Here is a 13,393-nt window from a genome sequence, read left to right as displayed (position 1 = left end):
AGTGGGTCAGTTCTGCTGTGATTTATTATAGCAGCAGTAGAAAATTAATACACCAGTGATGATGGTTTCACTTCAATAAAATACTTCTGCCTGTTTTTTGGTACCATACACCATCACCACCCCACACCAAAAAGCAACTTTCAAGAATAGAATGCATAAACATCTAGACTAAACAAAAATTTATTTTTTAATCCTCACCCAAGGATATATTTTTATTGATTTTTAAAGAGAAAGGGAGGGAGGGAGGGAGAGAGGGAGAGAGGGAGAGAGGGGAGTAGAGGTGGGGGGGGTGAGAGGGAGGGAGGGAGGGAGGGAGGGGGTGAGAGAGAGAGAGAGAAATATCAATTGCCTCCCGCATGTGCCCCGACCTGGAACCAAACCCACAACCTTTTGGAGTACAGGACAATGCTCCAACCAATTGAGCCACCAGGACAGGGCAAAACACAATTTTTTATGAATTTTCTTATATTGGAAGATACAGCTATCTTGCATATGATTTCCCACAGAATTTTAAAAATTCCCTTCATTTTCTTTTTAAGTTTGAATTTCATGTGATCACTGGTCATTGAAATGCACCCTTTACAAAAGATCACTGACAGACCTCTGAAGGTCTATTATCAGTTATTCCTAAAAACAATCACTTAGCTCTCTTGTGAAATGGAGACCAAAAATTGTTGGGGGTATATGGGGATTGGGGGGGGGGGGAGAGTACACGAGGGCACAGAGAATGGAGAATTACTAAAAAGCTTATAATTCTCTCCTCTTTGGACCCTCAAAATCCTCACATTTACCATTCAAAATATATGTGGGCATGAAATTAGCACGTACTTCCAATAGTACCTTATCTTAGCTCTGTTTTATGTAAAATATTTTTTAAAATCCTTTCTATATGGTACTATAGCTAAAAGCCATTCAGAGTTAACTCTATCTAGCATCATAAGTAGAAAATACTGACATTGATAAAGGTACATGGTGACTGAAAATTTAACAAACCTGTAAAATGAATAAATGATGAATAAAAGGGGTCCTGACTTTAGTAGTTACTTAAGAGGTAGTGCTTTCTTTGATTTTATTCTTCTCCTAGAAAGCTTAAAAATACAGCTTCAAGCAAAAGGACTCCTCACCTAGAGAACTATTCCTATGAGGTATATGATATAGCTTGAGATAATTAAAGATAATACCAGGTAAATTTGCTTAGCTGTTACAGAAAACCGGAGAAGAACCAAGCAACACTTAGAGAGATGGAGTTAAAGGATGTTTCATAGCGAGACCTAAGTCATCAATGAAAAGCTTTAAAAAATATAAAGATTTCATCATAAGCTCAAGTACAATAAGACAAAAATATAAACCCTCAATACCAGGATATTTTTTAAATTAACAACAGTCAATACTGACAGAAATGACATGAGGCATGGGATTTAGAAAAGAAAAAAAAAAGAAAGAAAAGAATATAGATCACATCAGAGTTGAAATACAGTAAACTCTCGATTTTGCAGACCTCGATTTAATGAACTTCAGATGTAACGGACAAAACTTCTGATCTGTATGGCATATGTCAAAATTAACACCCTGTTAATCTTTAAATGTTTTTAACTAGCATATGCTTATAATTAAATTAACAGGTTATTTTTTGTTATTAATTCAGTTATTTTTAACAAGTTTAGGCAAAATAGGCCATATGTTGGGAAAAATAAACACTGTAGCAATTTTGCCGACATAAATAAATATTACGTATCTACAACTATAGTCTATATATTTAAATCTAAGAGTCATCGCTGGTAATCACTGCAGCAGTCTGATGTTCCCACCTTTACTAAGCCATGCCCCAGGTATGTGCATTTGTTTACTCGTGGTGACTGGTGAATGCATGCATTTACTAGACCTATTCAATATAAATTTAAAATTACAGTAATACATATAGAAAAATTTTCTGTGAAATTAAAACTTTTCATACACACTTAATTTTAATTACACAAACGTGTCTACATAAGTAAAAACTAACTAATTTGTCAATTTTTTAACATAAATGTACAGAAAACCTACTTCATTATGTAACTGACTTTCCGCTTTAATGGACACCCCCTCACTGGAATTAATCCATTACATCAAGGTTTTACTGTAACTCTATGCGTAAGACTCAATGAAGACAGAGATAACTGGTCACCAAGCAAATCAGAGGCAAAGCTTGAACTCAAACCTAGCTTTACTAACTTAACCCAAGCCAATGCTATTTCAATTCTATCACGTTGTTTCTATGATTAAAAAAGCTAGGGTAGCCCTAACTGGTTTGGCTCAGTGGCTAGAGTGTTGGCCTGAGGACTGAAAGATCCCAGGTTCGATTCCAGTCAAGGGCACATGCCCTGGTTGCGGGCTCGATCCCCAGTAGGGGGCATGCAGGAGACAGCCAATCAATGATTCTCTCTCATCATTGATGTTTCCATATCTCTCTCCCCCCCCCCCCCTTCTCTCTTAAATCAATAAAAATATTTTTAAAAAAATAAATAAATAAAATTTCTTTCAATGAAAAAAGTTCTGGCTCTCTGTCCATCCAGTGAGCCTCAGTGGGTGAGCATCATCCCATGCACCAAGAGGTCACCAGTTCACTTCTTGGTCAGGGTGCAGGCCTGGGTTGCAGGCTTGATCCCTAGTGGGGGGCATAAGGGAGACAGCTGATCAATGTTTCTGTTGCTCTCTCCCTCTCCCACTAAATCAATTAAAAAAACTTTTTTTAAAAAAAGAAAAAATTTCTGGCTCTATCATCTCCTAGCTATATAACCTTGGGAAAACTACTTAAACTCTGTGTGCCTCAATTTACTTGTTTGTAAGATGCGATAATAGTACCTACCTCAAAAGGTTGTTTTGAGAATTAAATTAATTAATATATGCAGTGTTCACAACAGTACCTGGCAAGAGGAAAGCACTATAACTTATACGTATATATGTAATCTTATTAGTTGATTTTTTTTTCACTTCCAACCTTAAAGTTCTACCATCTCCAGATCACAATAAGCTCTCCCATTACTAAATTTAACAAATCTATAGTCTACACATAGATTAGAATTTAACTGATCATTGTTTCATGTCTACTGAGATCCCTAACTAGTTTCTGGACCATAACCCAAAACTTTTTAGCACACACAAGAGTATTTGACATGATACCTAATCTCTGTAGAAAATATCGATTTGCCAAAAAAATCTTGTTTGTTAAATTAATTCTTTGCAGTGGTCAGAATGTAAGGCAATCAGTCAACACTTTTGATAATTGCAACTTAAAGTTTCTTTGATCTCCTATTAAGAAATGGAAGGAAAAATCAATTTATTTCATGCAGTGAAAAGACGTAGTAGTAGTAGTAGTAGTAGTAGTAGTAGCAGCAGCAGCAGCAGCAGCAGGAAAATGCTTGAGTTTAACAAAGTACAGTATCCTATCTAATAATAGACAAACATGGTAATTAACCATAACTTCGCTACCCTTCCCATTGGCTAATCAGGGCAATATGCAAATTAACTGCCAACAAAGATGGCGGCTAATTTGCATACTGCAGGCAGATCCCGCTGCGCCGCCCAAGGCAAGATCCGGCCTGCAGTGTCTTGGATGGGGTGGGCAGCAGCAGATCTGAGCTGGGCGGGATCCGGGCCTGCAGTGTCTTGGGTGGGGTGGGCGGGCAAGCTGCAGCAGGATCTGAGCTGCCGCGCCTGCAGTGTCTTGGGCAAGCCTGCAGTGTCTTGGGCGGGGTGGGCGGCAGCGAATCTGAGCTGGGCGGGATCCGGGCCTGCAGTGTCTTGGGTGGGTGGGCGGGCGAGCTGCAGCAGGGATCTGAGCTGCAGTGTCTCGGGCAAATCTGCAGTGTCTTGGGCAGGGCGGGCCGGGCGGGCAGGGCAGGCAGGGCAAGCGGAAGCGTGTTCCGGCAGCGTGATCCGTGAGAGGGCACAGGTTGGGCTGAGGGACCCCCCTTCCCTGCCAGTGCACAAATTTTTTGTGCACGGGCCTTCTAGTCTATATATATATAAAAGTCTAAGTGTCCATCCCACTGGTAGCTATAATGCTCACTAACCACCAGGGGGCATATGCTCAATGCAGGTGCTGCCATGATGTGCACTGGCCATCTATATAATAAAAGCCTAAGTGACCATTACGGCGGAACGACCAGAACAACCAGTCCTATGATGCATACTGACCACCAGGGGGCAGACGCTCAACGCAGGAGCTGCCCCTTGGTGGTCAGTGCGCTCCCACAGTGGGAGCACCACTCAGCCAGAAGCTGGGCTCACGGATGGCAAGTGCAGTGGCAGTGGCAGGAGCCTCTCTGCCTCCACAGCAACGCTAAGGAGCAGCGAGCCAAGCAGTAAGGAGCAGCGAGCAGGCGGGGCGGGTGGTAAGGAGCAAGGGGTCCTGGACTGCGAGAGGGCACAGGCTGGGCTGAGGGACCTCTTGTCCCCCAGTGCACAATTTCATGCACTGGACTTCTAGTTTAAAAATAAACAGCACCGCGGACCTGGCTGGCACCAACAAACCAACACTCGGCTTCCCTCAAGTGAGACACAGGCCCCACCACCACCCTGGATTGACACCCCACCAAATCGCAGCCAACGCTGCCAAGACCCCATGGTGCAAAATGCGGCGGCCCACAGCCTGGCCTGAAACAATCGCTGTAGGCTCTGGGTAATGACGTCACATAGCAACGCCCAACTTCCTCTCCCTAACAATTAGCCTCCTTGGAGTTTCTTCTGCCCAGGAACACGACGACTTGCTTTATAGCCAGGTGCAAACATTTTCCACTTTAACCAAATGTCTGTGAAGTGTTTTCCCATGCCTCATCTCATTTGATCCTCACAGAAGTCCTGGAGTAGGTAGATAGGAGACTTGGTAGAATCCTATTTTCTTTTCATTAGCCAGAAAACAGAAATTCAGAAAGTTTAAAAACTTGACCCGACGGAAAAGAAATGGTGGACCTTGAAAATGACTTCAGGTTTTCTCACTGCGCAGAATACAGTCAAACACTGCTGCAGTTGAATATTTTACCCTTTGTTCTCCCTGTGTGATCTACAATAATAATCTGCTTCGTGTTGGTACTTACTGCTGTGTTGCTGACAATTACCTGAAAGAGAAGGTGGAGTGCTTCACTGGGCTGGAAAAAGTTTAGCTATATCAGAAAGCAGGTCTAATTAAGCAAGTTTATTCTATATATATATATATATATAAAAGGCTAAGTTGACTCACGCATGTGCGATACATATACTAGTAAAGCTCTAGCTGGTGCCAATCGCACGCATGTGTTTCAATCTGTCATTGTCAATCATGAATTTGGTTGACACTTCTATTATAGAGAAAGGGCAAATAGTGATATTAAAATATTTCTTCTAATTAATTTCCTTTCAATTTGCACAAATCTGTGCACCAGGACACTAGTATGATTAGACTTGTCAAATGTTTAACTTTGCCTTAAAGAGAGCACGATTCAAATCCTCATAGGTCAATAAGATATATATATATATATATATATGTTTTACAGCAGAATTAAGGTGATACACATTTCCTTGATTAATGAAATCAAATAACAGAATATTTTAATCTTTAAAAAAAGACAAAGAATTGAAAGAGAAAAAAAAAAAGGACAACATGCAGCCCAAGTTTTAAACTAATGAATCAGAGAGAGTTGGCAAGGGGCTCTAAATCCTCACTGCTCCATAAAGTGCCACCAACTAATAACCAACAGAATCATGAATGAGGCCAGGAGGAGAGAGTTCAGCTCCATTTGCCTGTTCTTATTCTCCAGTTGCTCAACAGATTTGGTAAGAGTAGCATCAATAACAAGATACTGCACCTGTGTCATGCTTTTCTCCTTCCTTACTTCCTAAATACAGTGTTTTACTAGTGCAGTGATGACTGAGCAATTGAGCCTCAATACAGAACAGTATTCCCCAAAAACACCACACACATAATATCAGGTAAACAAATATTACTACAACAATCAGGCATTTTTAATTCATCACCTGAAAAGTCACACAGACTAAATATAAGGTTTGTGCAATCATCTTACTATACTGAAAAGTGCTCATAAGATGGTCTAGGTACAGTAATCCAGGACCTGTTATGGTAGTGAAGTAACTTACTGATGCTGTGTGGCGTAGTCAAATCAAACATCAGCCTACTGAAATGTGACTCATTTATACAGTATTGTGGAAGAACAGTAAAGCTTCAGGAAAAGTCTAGGTCAAATAATTCAGAAATCTTAAATGACATTCCCAAAGACTGACTGACTCCTGTTTTGGAGACCTACCTATTTCTCACCGAATAAACAAATAAACCAATTTACAAATAAGCAAGATCTCTTCCTAACCACATGAGAGATTTGGTTTTAAAAATCCGAAACACTTTTCCCATGAGATTAGTTATAAGACATTACATATACATCAGATCTCCAAATCCAAAACATATAGGCTAAAAATAGTGCATCTATTCCAAAGGCTGAGGCTGAAAGCCCTCCAACTGAACAAATTAAAATTAGATTTTTTTTTTCATCTCTGAATCTTTAAAATGTACCTTGAATGTTTATGGGGCACACAAGCCTGTGTTCACATATTCGCCCAAACAAGCGGTTGAGAGACAACCTAATTACTAAAATCTTCAGGAACATAAGCCCACTGTCCAAGAGACTCGTGTAATAAAATTCCTGTTCAATCTGGCTAATATCCAAAGTAAGAAATACTACTAATAATAACAATGACCCCTCCCAAATTCAGTAAACTACAACCCACCAGAAAGGACCACCATCCTATACTCTTTCTCCGGAAGCAGAAGCAGAAGCCCTGTACAAAAGCTGCCGGGTGGGCAGGCAGGTAGGGTTCCACCTGGAATACCGAGCACCGGCGCCGGGAGAGGGAGGAGGAAGTTACGGGGAAGGAGACTTGAGGGTAGCCACCCACGGAGGTACCTGTGAGCTACGGCGGGAGAAGGGCAACCCTTTACGCCCCAGCACTGCCCAGGCCGGCGCCCGGTCCGCGCTCCGAGACCCGCCCCGCCCCGCCCCGGCCCTGTGCAGGGTCCGAGCTTCGCGACGCCGGCACTGGCTCAACCTCGGGGCCGGGTAGGAGCAGAGGCTGGGACGGCGCCCGTGGGCCTGACCTCGCCGCCGTTTCGGGCGGAGGTGAGGGTCCACTGCAGCCCCGCGCCCGCCCTCCCTTCAGGGCCGGGGCCGACCGGGCGCAGCCGCCGCCTCCGCTCGGGCCCGGGGCACGGCGGCCACGGGAAGGTCACCGGCGGCAGGAGGCCCGGACCAGGGAAAGAGACGTCCGCGCTACCTTTGGCCTCGCAGTCGGCGCAGTACTTGTTGTCCTCCTCCCTCAAGCAGCTTGGACGGAATGAGCTGGTCCTGCTCGTCAAGCTTTTGAGCCTTTCTCCCCGGCAGGGAGCGCGTCGCCTTTTTCGGCAGCGGGGCCAGGGGAGCCCGGGAAAAGCTCCGGCGGCGGCGGCGGGGGGCCCAAGGCAGGAACCCCGGCCTGGAGAAACGCACCCGGCGCCCCCGGGACCGCGGGCGGACTCACCCCAGGAAGCGGCAGATGGAAAAGGAATTTCCCCGCCCCGCCGTTTTTCTAGCGCCGACGTGTCCCGCCCCCCTCGCCGGACCGCCCCGCACGCACCCCCCCCAGCCGGCGAGGGAGGCGGAGGGAGGAAGGGACCGGCCGCGACTTCCGGGTGCGCCGCAGGAAGGAACGCAGACTCCGGTCGCCTGCATGCGCCGAATGTCCCGGGAAGCCGGCCAGGCCCTTAGCGCAAGGTGATCCCAGCAAAGTGCGGTGACTTGCTCTGCCCGCTGTGAGCTTCCCCAGGTTTGAGATGTCGTGGAGGGCCTCGGGTAAAACCCCGTAGGGAAGATATTCTACAAAGAGACCGCTTTCACCTGCTTTCTTAGCTTTGCTGATTGGGCACAGCATGGGAAATGCAGAAATAAACGTGACTGGGTGGATTTGTTTGTTCATTCTACGTTTATTCCCTCTGCAGTTTTGCAACAGGCACCGCCCTGGGAACTAGAGAAACGCATAGAAAAAAAGTAAACAAGACAGTCTTACATTATAAGGGAGAGAAATAGTCTTGTGGTGACGTACACTGGGGGCTAACATTGAGTATTCTGCGCCATGAACTATTAACTCATTTAACCCCTCTCACAACCCTGTAATATTGTTATCTTCATTGTACATATAGGAAAATGAGGTGTGGAATTTCGTAATTTGCCCAGGTTACAATGAGCTATCCATTGGAGGAGTTGAGATTCAAATCCAAAGTAGTCTGACTGCAGAGTGTAAAACATCTGGCAATAAGGCCTTCCATACAGAGCGGTGTCACTTTAACAAGAAGCACTGATCTTTAATTCATGAAAAAGAAAACTAAGGAGACACTTTTGATTAGACCCCAGAGTTTCCACTCCTGGCTCATGGGATTTGAACCCTGGGTGAGGCCATTTGAATGTTTTGGCATGTTGGTGTCTTACTAGCAATTTCTAATATGGGGGTTATGTAATTAGAATAAACATGGCACATGCCTGTGGTCAGGTCTATGCTAATAAAGGCAATGAGCAGGAGTATGTGTCTCATACTTATTTATAGGGCCAATTCCTTGATAAAGGTGATCCTCCTGCTCACCTAACCCCATTTTTGGTACAGGGTTTAAAAAATATTTGTGGAATTAAATTGAATTGTAATGGCAGTGAAGAGACTAATTAAACAAATTACAGTTTAAACTGTAATTCTGACAAATAATAACTAGGTGGACATCAGGTGAGTTCCAATAAACAGAAAAGAACATCATGTGGGAGGTAGAACTTTTAAGCCATATCTTGAAGATTGGCTTGTTTTAGATGAGAACCGAGGGAGAGAACTATTGAGCAGGAGCAGCCTACACAAAGCCCAACGACTTCAAGTAGCTTGGAAAACAGAGTGAAGGACAGGGGTACTACTTAGGACAAGTGCAACAGGATTAAAGAAGGCTGGGGAACCAGACAAAGCAATCTGGCTTTGAGACAGTTAACAATAGGAAATCTGTAGATTCTTCAACAAGAATAATAACATTAAAAAAAAAAAAAAGATGTTCTGGGAAAGTTAGTTCAGCAGTAACCATTTAACAAGCACCATTTTTTTAGTGTTTTCCCCTCAGAAAATTCTGCTTAGCACTGCAAGAATTCAGAAAAAACAGAAGACAGGCTTACCACCAAGAAATGATCTACATGATGGACTGAAGGATCACAGCAATGTAACAGAAAGACAAGGCACACTACATATGTATTTTAAGCTTTTCTAATAGCCACATTTAAAAATAAAAAAAAAAACGAGTGAAATTAACTTCAATAGTATTTAATTTTATTTAACCCAATGTATTCAAAGTATTTCAAAGTGTGAGCAGTATAGAAATTATTAGTGCAATATTTTACATTTTTTTCATATTATCTTCAAAATCTAGTGCGTATTCTACACTTACAGCTCATTTTAACTTGGACTAGCTGCATTTGGAGTGCTCAGTTGCCACATGGCTAGAGGCTATATTATTGAACTGTGCTGCTGTAGATTATCAACCTAGAGACTATTAAAAATCTAAGTTTAAATTGATGGTTTATTAGGGATGTAACAGGAAGAGTGGAAAAGAAGACAAGACACTGATACCAAAACCATCTTGGGAGGAAAATAACATTGCATTCATTCAGCAATATTTATTAAACAATTTCTATTTAGTTCTCTGATAATCAGAAGCTTATATGCCTTACAGTCTAGTAGAGATATAAATGTGTAAATAGAAAAATTAACAGCCACACCGTATAGTCTATAGCACACATAAAGTGCCCTGGGGGTCAAATCTATGGGGACAGAAGGAGACTAGACTTTGGATGGTGAGCACACAATGCAATAGATAGATGATGTATTATAGAATTGTATACTTAAACTTATATAATGTTATTAACCAATATCACCCCAATAAATTTAATTAAAATAATAAAGTACCTGGGGAGTAAAAGGAACCGAACATCAGTAACCTGGAAAAATCAGGGAAGACTTCGCCAAGTATGTGATGCTTAAACTTGGTTTAATAGGTGTAGGAGTTTTTCAAGTAATAGGGATTGAGAAGAGGAAAAGGAATATCTTGAAAAAATAGTAGGGACTTCTGAAAGTTATGAGCTGGAAATAGTGAGAATATGAGGCAACAGGAACCCAGAATGTGAATGGAGAACAGGTAGGTAGGAAGGGAAACAAAGTGGAGAGGTAGATTGAGGCCAGGAACTTAAAAGCTTTGTAGCCAAATTACATAGTTTGAATTTTACTCCAGGGGCATAGAGAGCCAGCAGAAGGTTTTACACAGAGAAAAGACCTGATTAGCTTTTCTGAAATCATAGCGGCTGGAGAACATGGTTGGGGAAAAAATGTTATTGGGGAAACAGATTACAGACAGTACTATTGTAATACAGCCTAAAGAAGATATGCTGAAGGCCTATTTTAAGCCAGTAGCATACAGTTTGGAAGAGACAGAATCAAATGATGTTTTAAATTTAGAGGCAGCAAGATTTGGCAGCTGACTATATGTGGAGGTTGAGAGAAAGGAAGTGAGAATAACACCAAGGTTTCTAAGTTGGGAGACAGGTAAATGGTGATGCCATTAATCCAGATCAAGAATAGAAGGGCAGTACAGATTTGGGGTTGAGGAGAAAGGTGTTTGCTTGAGGACGTGTTAAGTTTAAGGTGTCCATAGGACATCCATTCAGCTCCAAATGTCTAATGGGACATTGTCTATCTATTTCTAAGGAAAAGGTGCTGGTGAGAGTCACTTGCATCATCTACATTTAAATGGTCATAGAAGCCCTAGGGTGGATGGTATTTCTCTAGAGAAAGAATATAGACTCAAAAGAGAAGAGTCCCAAGCACAAAACTCTAAGAATTGCCAACTAAATGAGAAGCAGAAGGAGAAAAGTGAACCATTGAAAAGTGAGGTGCAATATGTCCAGGAAGAGAACCGGAGGCCAAGGGAGGAGAGGTTTCTAAGAAGTAAGGATGAACACTCATGCCAATTGCTCCAGAAAAGCCAATTATTTCTGCTTTAATCAACACATGCAGTTATGGGTTCATTATTTCCCTTCACAACTTGTCTTTAGCCCAGAAACAAGAGAAGTGAATCATCGGTGAGTCTTCCTAGAAACGTTAGGGAGGAATGGGTATGGCTAGGAGGAAGAAAAAAAGAAAGGGAAGAAAGGAAAGGAGGGAAGGAGGGAGGGAGGGAGGGAGGAAGGAAGGAAGGAAGGAAGGGAAGTAAGGAAGGAAGGAAGGAAGGAAGAAGGGGAAAAAGGGAGGAGCAAAGAAACAAGTGAATTAAAGGTAAGTACAGGATAAGAAGCACTGCTAGGATTAACTGTGGAATGTAAGGTAAGGGAAGTCCAAAATGTGTGTGGAAGAGATGAAGTTGGAGGAACTGCAGACTCCTCTGAGGCCAGAGATGATTTGGTGTCCTTAAGAAAAGGATGATAACATCTAAAAAAGGGAGTACCTAGTGACCTAGCTCTCAGAGGGAAGTAGTAACTTCTGATGAGGTCCAGATGTCAAGGTGTCCATAGATGATTGAAAGGCTGGAGAGTGGAGTTGAAGGTCTGTTTCAATCAATTCTTAGAGAGATGAAGTCCTTTTCAACTCTAAAATGTTGTTGCCAGTGGAATAAAAAGATGAGAAACAGGTTTAGAGAGTTGTACCACAATGGAGCTGGTAGACCACGGAGGACACTGAAAAAAGAGGGAAACTGGGGGAGTAGAGACATGAAGGAAAAGTAAGTACGGCAGGAGTAAAATGAACAAGAGTGAGCCATGTGTGCAGGTGCAGGTGGAATGTCTGATAAGAGCAATAGACATGGGCAACTGAAAATGGGGCTAATAGGCTTAAGAACCACTGCTTTTCAATCTCCTACTGTGAGTTAACAATCCCCACACCAACTCTTTGAGGGAAATCTTATTATACTCATTATTGTATTAGGAAGCATCAACCAGAATGGGCCAACTCGTGTTGAATAACAAATAACCCCCAAATCTTAATAACGTTAAACAATAGCAGTTTATTTCTTGATCATGCTACATGTCCATTGGGTTGGTAAGCATTCTGCTCCAGGGATGAGACAATAGAGTCTTTGTCATGTTCCAGGGGAAAGGCAACAAGGTGAGGCTTCTCCCCAGGAATGACACATCTACTTCTAAACCCAACCCATTGCCAAAGCAAGTGCATTACAGATCCTAATATTGAGGGAACCAGAAGTGTAATCCGACCATGTACTTAGAAAGAGAAATGGAAATATCACTGACCAGCACAGAAATTGGCTCAGAGATGAGTACTGTGTTGAAAGTAGCCTAGATATTAAGTGATATAACTGGCATTTGAGGTTAGGTATATTTGGCTTTAAAATACCTGCTCTTTTCATGAGCCATGCTACCACCTGGGATGGAAAATAGTAAAACAAGTTAGATCCAGCAATAACAAGACTTGGAGAGAGGCCAGGTATTTTGAGGCAAGAGGAACACACAAACATGAAGATATATAAACAAACAACATACACACCCACCAAGAGAGGAAACCCAGAAAAGACCAGATTTTATTTTTGTTTTGTTTTTTAAAGTTACATCAGGGAACTTTTGTGGTTCCTAAAAACTTTTGTGGCGCATTCTTTTGATCTGTCCTTAGATACCAGCGGGCTCTCCTCGGTATGGGCAGAGTGTGGTGTCTGTTGCAGATGTGTGGTTTCCACACACTTCTTTCTCACTCTCCTTTAGAAATGACTTATTTCCAAATATACAGTATTAAGCAAGAATCTATTATACAAGATTCCACAACACTACACTGCTTAATGTAGGAAAACATGATTTCCAAATTATTTAGCCTCATCTTTTTACCCCCAGTACAGAAACATTGAAATTTTTTTAGAGGTCAAATGGGCAACCAGTGTACCCAGTCACCAAAAAAAAAGCCAGATACAAGGAGCCAGGAGAGCACATTCAACTCCTACAATCCTTGGTTGGTGACAGGATAACCAACCTACATGTGCATCTGAAGGCAGACGCCTCGTGGTTCCCAGAGGGGTAGCCAGTTCTCAAGTCTGGGCTTTGGCAACTCTAGCCTTCATTCTTTTAAGCATTTTGTTAGAGCAGAATTAAACAACTCTTAGAAATTTTCCTGAACCTGCCCCTTCCCATTATCCTCCAATCTTTTGACAGGAGCATTGACTCCTCCCTCCATTCATTTATCATCTCAACAATATATTTTTTATTAATTCTCACCCAAGGATATTTTTTTCATTGATTTTTTTGAGAGAGTGGAAGGTAGGGGGAGAGACAGGGGAGGGAGGGGAGAGAGAGAGAGAGAGAGAGAGAGAGAGAGAGAGAGA

At 42.4% G+C, this 13,393-nt stretch overlaps 1 protein-coding gene across 1 annotated transcript in view; it reads right to left on the bottom strand.

Moving 5' to 3' along the window:
* Positions 1 to 13,393, bottom strand: part of SMAP1 (small ArfGAP 1) — a 142,386-nt gene that overhangs the window by 111,844 nt on the left and 17,149 nt on the right. The window contains 1 exon segment of the mRNA XM_023754308.1: positions 7,300 to 7,764. Coding sequence (XP_023610076.1) covers positions 7,300 to 7,764 — 465 coding nt within the window.

Source organism: Myotis lucifugus, unplaced genomic scaffold (genome assembly GCF_000147115.1).
Source record: "Myotis lucifugus unplaced genomic scaffold, Myoluc2.0 scaffold_59, whole genome shotgun sequence".
Taxonomy (NCBI): domain Eukaryota; kingdom Metazoa; phylum Chordata; class Mammalia; order Chiroptera; family Vespertilionidae; genus Myotis; species Myotis lucifugus.
Note: the sequence above shows the minus strand (reverse complement) of the source record. Positions and strands in the feature narration are given on the sequence as shown.